At 40.0% G+C, this 7,058-nt stretch overlaps 1 protein-coding gene and 1 long non-coding RNA gene across 2 annotated transcripts in view; one reads left to right on the top strand and one right to left on the bottom strand.

Annotated features, from left to right (window-relative positions):
* Positions 1–4,255, bottom strand: part of uroc1 (urocanate hydratase 1) — a 5,515-nt gene extending 1,260 nt beyond the window's left edge. The window contains 15 exon segments of the mRNA XM_017036996.2: positions 74–359; positions 436–508; positions 927–1,024; positions 1,106–1,285; positions 1,379–1,441; positions 1,564–1,652; positions 1,752–1,895; positions 2,051–2,117; positions 2,250–2,311; positions 2,406–2,534; positions 2,706–2,765; positions 2,868–2,961; positions 3,204–3,334; positions 3,882–4,024; positions 4,111–4,255. Coding sequence (XP_016892485.1) covers positions 74–359; positions 436–508; positions 927–1,024; positions 1,106–1,285; positions 1,379–1,441; positions 1,564–1,652; positions 1,752–1,895; positions 2,051–2,117; positions 2,250–2,311; positions 2,406–2,534; positions 2,706–2,765; positions 2,868–2,961; positions 3,204–3,334; positions 3,882–4,024; positions 4,111–4,138 — 1,647 coding nt within the window. The 5' untranslated portion in view covers positions 4,139–4,255.
* Positions 2,848–4,057, top strand: LOC103385926 (uncharacterized). Its single transcript, XR_003051014.1, has 2 exons — positions 2,848–2,983; positions 3,903–4,057. It is a non-coding gene; the product is annotated as an uncharacterized LOC103385926 (long non-coding RNA).
* Positions 4,256–7,058: the final 2,803 nt, after the last annotated feature.

Genomic DNA, 7,058 nt, shown 5'->3' with positions numbered 1-7,058 from the left:
TAAGTGTAAAACTAAACGAAAACTAAATCAAATCCAGTCAGTGCTTCTATTAACTTGATTGAGACTAAGTTACAATTCAGTCAAACATTAAGGCTAAATCTAAATGAGTTGTGAAAATGAACATTATTGGAGAGAAATTGCGACAAGAGGTAACCAGAACATTAAGGACCATTTTGTGTTTCCCAGCCTCTCTGATCCAGCGGATGTTGTCACTGTACTGCTGCCTGACCCCGTCAGTCACATTGACACCTATTTCCTCCAGGACAGTAGCAGCAATATTATCTGTTACGACAAGATCTTGGGGGTCACCAGACGTGCACACCCAGCGAAATGGGCCAAAGCCCAAAGAGAAAATGTCCCTGTGGAAAGAGAAAGTCAGTTCACTTGAAGAAGAAACGATAAGTCACAAAAAAAGTCAGAAAAGAAAAATCTCACCCCATGATGTGCTGCACGTAAGACGGAAATCGAAACTCTGTGGCTCCTCCACCAGGCTTTTGTACGTCAGCTCCTAATAAAACCCCACAGACAAATGATTTTTGTCGGTTATTACTGTTCAGGCCTTAAGACATGTGTCAAACTCAAGGTCCGGGGCCCAAATGTTGGCCTGCCAAGTCCTTTTTGTATGGCCCACGGGAGCTTAAAAAGAATTTAATAAAGTCCATGCAGCAGAGTTTCCTCACCTGATAAATTCAATTTTTTTTATTACACAGCAATGAATAATATTTGTAACTTGAATAAATAATAATGAATAGCATAAACATTTATTAATATGTTTTAAAATAGTTAGATCTGTACAGTTGCTACTGGCCCCCAGGGAGAGCTGTACTGCTGATGTGGCCCCCTGGTGAAAATGAGTTTGACACCCCGGCCTTAAAATAATAATAATAATAATAATAATAATAATAATGTGAAGTGTAACCACTGACCAGCCCTCTGTGCCTCCAGGAGAAACGCATTTCCATAGTCCCAGAAGAACATGCCGGCATCAGAAAGCTTACTGATGGCTGCGATGTGTCTTCGGAGGCTGTGAGAGGATGTGAAGAAATATTTAAGCTTTGGTGACAACTGAAAATATTTACCGCCTCCTCAAGTCTGTGTGTTTAACCTGTCTTGCACCAGGGCTTTGAAACGGTCGGGGTCGGTCGTCATGAGCTGGTTTGCCTGTCGGAAGCTGAGCTGGACCGGGTAATAGCCACCGTTAAATGGGTTGTGAAGGGAAGTCTGGTCCGAGCCCAGATCCACCAGCAGTTCTCCTGTCCGCTCATACTCCAGCTGCAGCCTCTCCCTGGTGGAAGAAAAATCAGACATTTAAAGTTTGAAAAAATACTAGCATCTGCACTCAAACCTAGGCGGTAAAATGTTTTGAATTCTCACTCACCACAAGTCAACAATATTGCCGTGATACCCCAGACTGAGGGGGGTTTTGGAGCGTTTAGTTTCTCTGTGATAATGGAACAAAGTGTCATTGTCTGCAGCCAGGAGACTGATTATACATCTATACACATGTTGTACATTTTTAACAACAAAACGTGCAGAACGTCCACAAGTTAAACATTGGATGACCTGATTCTTTTGATGCACAAATCCAAGCTGCTGGTGACCTCCATCAGCCAGCCCTGCTCGTGCCTTTTCCTGAGGGGAGCCTCATCCACCTACACAGGGAGCAGAGGTTCAATGCCAAGTCACATGGACTCTCCAGTCCTTCTCCGTTTACTCACTCAGCTGTTAGTTATTAAAAGAAAAAAAATGACCTCTGCAATCACACCAATGCAGCCAGCAATGACGGCAGCTTTAGCCTGAGCTCCACTCATGCCGCCCAGGCCAGAGGTCACAAAGACACGGCCACTCAGGTCACTGGTGCCCAGATACCTCCGTCCGGCATTCAGTACTGTCAACTGAGCACAGAAAAAACATGTTAAAAAAAGGAAAGACATCGTAAACAAGAGGGAAAACAAACACCATTAGATCAGTGTTGTAATAATAATACATAATTAAACAATTAAAAAAATTATTTAATACAACATGTTAATAAATTTGAAATAATTCAAACCACTGTGCCGTGGACAATCCCTTGAGGTCCAATATAGCAATAGCTGCCGGCTGTCATTTGACCGTACCTGAAAGAGAACAGAACAGTTTCATCTTGCATGCAAATAATCTCCACACTGAGACGCTTCAATACAAATGCACCGCTCTGTCCGATATCAAATTATATCAAATTATATACATCTATAGAAGCTAAGACTTACATTGTTACCCCAAGAGCAAACATCTTCTCATACTGCTCTCTGGAGGAGTAGTTTGGAATAACCTGGGTAAATCACAAGAGGATTAGTAATCTTTATACCTGTCAGTATTTAATTTATTTAATTTTTTTTTTTTACAGTTTTATTCTGTGCTTTTACCATGCCATTGGTGATGATGGCTCTGGGAGAGGAAGGCAGGCTGGGGAACAGGCCCAGAGGATGACCGCTGTACATGACCAGAGTCTGCTCTTCGCTCATCTCACTCAGGTAGTGCATCACCAGCCGGAACTGCATCCAAGCAAATACAGTTTATTGTATTATGACGCATCCAAGCAAATACAGTTTATTGTATTATGACACGTCAATTAAAATAAAAGAAAAAAAAGAAAAAAAAAAAGAAAAAAAATATTAAAAATTAAAATACATTAAAATACAAAAAATTAAACACAACAAACTCACCTGTGCCCAGTTACTAAACACCTGACCATTTCCCCCGTAGGTGACGAGCTCCTGGGGAAACTGAAGATTTAAACAACAACAATCAGAGAAGGTGAGTTAATGGGTTTTTATGTGTTGCTTTGTCACAGTGAGAGACTTTACGTTGTGGGGAACGAGACTCACCTGAGCGACAGCGGGGTCCAGGTTGTTCATGATCATTACCATTATAGCTGCTGCCTGGCGTGTGACGCATGGATACTGATCTATGGGATAAGCCCTGGGGAGACAGCATGTTTATGGTAACTTTAACATTTATTTACATTTTAAATTCAAGTAAAGTTGAGTTAAATAAAGTAATAATGTTTTATTTAAATAAAAAAAGAAGCTAAGCTAAGTTACGCTAAACTAAGCTACATTACGCTAAGCTAACTTTATTTAAATAACGTTACGCTAAGCTAAAATACGTTACGTTACGCTAAGCTAAGCTAAGTCAAGCTAAGTCATGTCATACCGCCCCACCTCATTCGAAGTGTGGGGCAGAAGCGGTACATGTAGATGTGTCCATACTGCCGCAGCTCTTTAGCAAATTCAGGCGCTAGTGTTGCATGAACAGAGGGAGGGAAATAGCGGAGAGCATTCCTCAGTGCCAGCTGGAGAGAGGAGACATTGATAGTTAGGTGAGCTCAGATCAAATCAGTGTTTTATGAAAGTTCTAACTGTATCTCTGTTAATTATTGATGGAAGCCTTGGAGTCGTCAGCTCCAATCGGAGACCCCCCCCCCCTTATTTTCCTAAAAAAAACTACACAAAACATTCATAACAAACTAGATTTCATTCGTTAGAATAGGCCTGAACATTTCCCAAATACAACAAAGAAGAAGTTTGTGGAGAAATAACTATGTTTTAATCAACAAAGATTTTTTAAAAACTTGTCCAGGAACTTTCTGACTGCTCCTCCTCCTTTTTCTCCTCCTTAGGTTTTAGGATTTCATAAATTCAAATTTAATGATGTGGCTGTCATGACTAACAAAAGGCAAATTAGTGATTATGTTGTACAACAGGTAAAGTAATTAGACAAATGGATATGAAATAATTGGATTTGATTGGGGAGTTGTCATTGAGGTAATCGTAAATGATTGGCTACGTCGAGGCCTTTAGAAAATATTCCCACTGTGATTCTGTAGTGTATTTACTCACCCGCTCCTCTTGTGCCGTCAGGTTGGGGGTCCTGATTGGTGCGTGTGGAACACCGGGATCTCGCCCTGGGTTGGATGGCAACGGATCTAGAGGTAAACCGCTGCAGATCTCCTTTAAATCAGACATTCTGTTGGATTTTCCCTCTACAACAACGGTAGAACAGCAGACTGAGACGTGAGGCCCAAAAAAAAATCTGTATTGTTGAAGGTTTGATGCAATCACTCCTCACCGTTGTGTCCTATGACTGTCTTGCCCATCCATGATCCACCAATGGCAGCTTGCAGCCAGAAAGACCTGTTTGGTAATTATTGATCGGGTCTTACTTAAAAAGAAAAACATGACCAGAGAACTCTGCCCTTTGATGCTTCAACAAGTTAAACAAAACCAGCTCCACAGCCTTTGAACCAGTCAACGGCCTGGACTGTTGTCTTCTTGGCAATAAATGAGTTATTTAAAAAAAATCATCAATAATATGAACACGTTAAATATATATAATGATAGAGTTAAAATTATAGAGAGAGAGTTTGGAAGTCTGAGCTATTTGTAGATGAAACAAAGAAAATACAGAGAGGAGGTGGGAGCTCCTAATTTTTCTAATTATTATATATTCATTATTTTATATGACATTTATGATAATAACAATAATTATCGTTATTATTTCTATTACTATTATTATTTTTTTACTTGTTTCTTTAGGTTTAATTATCCTTGGCCTGAAAAACTGATATAGAGCGGTAGACACTTCGTCCACTAGATGGCAGTGCAAACCTGTGGAAAAATTATTAAAATTTGTTCTAATATAAACTGAGCTGACAACATTTTCTGAAGCATATTTAGAATAATTTAGCTTTAGACCAAACTGCCTTTGGGCTGAAGAAAAATAAATACTTTTAAAGTTAAAGGGTTTAGGTTTTAGTCTCAGGTTTGTTACACAACTGGTTTTCAGTGGTTGAAATAAGTAAAATATTTTCAAATGATCAGCTCTTTTATTTTTTTTTTTTACACCCAACAATAAAGGAAAGGCAGAAAGTGATGGAGAAAAGGTGGTTGATTAGTTCAAGGTAACTTCACCTCCTTGCAATAAGATAACTGTCATAAACACCAACCTAAAAAATGGTTACACCTAATTAAATATAGAAAAGCGTGACATAGAAGCAGACGCCGGCCCTGCAGTTCGCTGGGATGTTAAGGAAAGTTGAACTCTCTATGAATATTGTCTTCATATTGTTTTCCCTGACAGTTTCACCTCCTCTGACCCAGACACTCTGTTGTGCTGTGACGTGTTACAGTAAACTGACACCGACCACCTTGATTTCACAGTCAATTCATCTATTTATATTTTTGATCAGAGAAGTAGACATTTCAAATTTAAAAACAAATATTTACATACAGTATTTTGATGAAAACCATGTATTTTTATCTTCTATAAACTAAAATATATAAAGCTGTGAAAAAGAATAAAATGTGAAATTTTAAATCCTAAAAACCATTTTTGAAAATATTCATTTTTTAATTATTTAATATACTATAGGTGAGAAAAAAAACCAAACAAATAAAAATAAAACCACGCTCTGTTTATTAATAAAAAAAAAAAAAACACGCTCTGTTTATTAGTGTGTCGTGGTAAAATACCATCACTGTAGTACGTGACTGTCGGAGGAGGGGCCTGGTAATCGACCACAGACGTACATACATCAACACAAGACAGTGGGAGGGGTCGTAGAGTGGGAGTTGTCCCGGAGTGGGGAGGGGTCTAGGATCACGAGATTTCTAGTGTGAGTCAGCACATGCTCAGCTGTCTTACCCCACGGTACCCTGTCACTGTGGAACAACACAACAGCCACCAGTCAACAAATACCTTTGATTTGTTTATTAAGCCATTTTTTAAATCAGGATTAACCTTGTGATTTTTTTCTATTCCAGTTCAGGTCACATTAGTAATCCTGCTGATGATGGTTAATAACAAACACTTGCAGCAGTCATCAGCCCTGCTACTGAATATCTGACTTGCATCAGATTTCCTTATTGTCAATTGCTACATTTTTTTTACTGTAGCCTCTTGGTTTTGTGGTATATATTTGACGGCATTTTGGATCTTTAGTATTTAATAAAATGTACATTTCTTTGGCTTATTATTGGTTTTCATGTTAGTCAACGTTTAGCCAAGACAAAAAAAAGCGATGTTTGATTGTGGGGAGTTCACCTTACAGTAAATAGACGTCCCTGGTATAAACAGTCTGTTTATACAGTAATGACTTGTTGTTGTTCTTCTTCTATAGTGACGACTGACCTGTGTTTTACCTGCAGTGTTTTCAAGAATCTGTCGAGTAAAAAATTAACATCCGACCTACTGTAGCACATTGGCCCTCAGCAGTCTTACATCATCAACCTTGCCCCGCCCCCAAACCAGGAAAACCAGGCAGAATCAGGCAGTTATGACAGAATTATGAACGTGAAAATTAAAAACAGAAAATTCTCAGTAAACGGATTCCAATTAATGACACAATGCTAACAATAAGGGTTGAGGAAACAACAGCGCAGTGTGAACTGAACGTCACAGTTCTCAGAAGTCTCATCCTGCTGCTCGTCCTTACGACAAACCTCTTCACACGTGTCCGCCATAATGAATATCTGCTGCACTACAGGTCAGGGTTTGGAGGCGTGCCGAACAATTGTCCAACTCATCCATAGTATAGTGATGGAGCAGACGGAGGACACCGTGTTCTCGTGCTTCATGTTACATAAACGTCCACAGAGCAGAGGCCCTGCAGAGACGCAGTTTTCACAGGGGAGGGAAGGGTTAACGCAGAGCAGCTTCAGCCTCAGGACGATGACGGTGAGGAGGAGTGTGTAACTGTCTGAGGATTCATGTAGTACAGGACAAATACGTCTTTACACTTCGCACAACACGTGGGTCATGAAGTCAAAATGTCAACATTTAATCCAGCTGGATTAAGTCCATCCACTCTCTCTGCGGTGGGGGGTGGGGACATGGGCAAACTATGGCCCTGGGAGCCAGATGCGGCCCGTTTGGATTTTTAATCCGGCCCTTCTTGTCCAAATCACATTTTTGATTTGTATGATCATTAGGTTATTCTGCTTTTCCCTGCAATGCCTACATTTTCCCCAATAGATGGCGGTAGTTCTTCTAGATGAGTTTGGGGGGGGGGGGGGGGT

This window comes from Cynoglossus semilaevis, chromosome 11, assembly GCF_000523025.1.
Source record: "Cynoglossus semilaevis isolate Cse_v1.0 chromosome 11, Cse_v1.0, whole genome shotgun sequence".
NCBI classification, from domain to species: Eukaryota; Metazoa; Chordata; class Actinopteri; order Pleuronectiformes; family Cynoglossidae; genus Cynoglossus; species Cynoglossus semilaevis.
The sequence above is the reverse complement of the archived record's forward strand: the minus strand, read 5'-3'. Positions and strand labels throughout refer to the sequence as shown.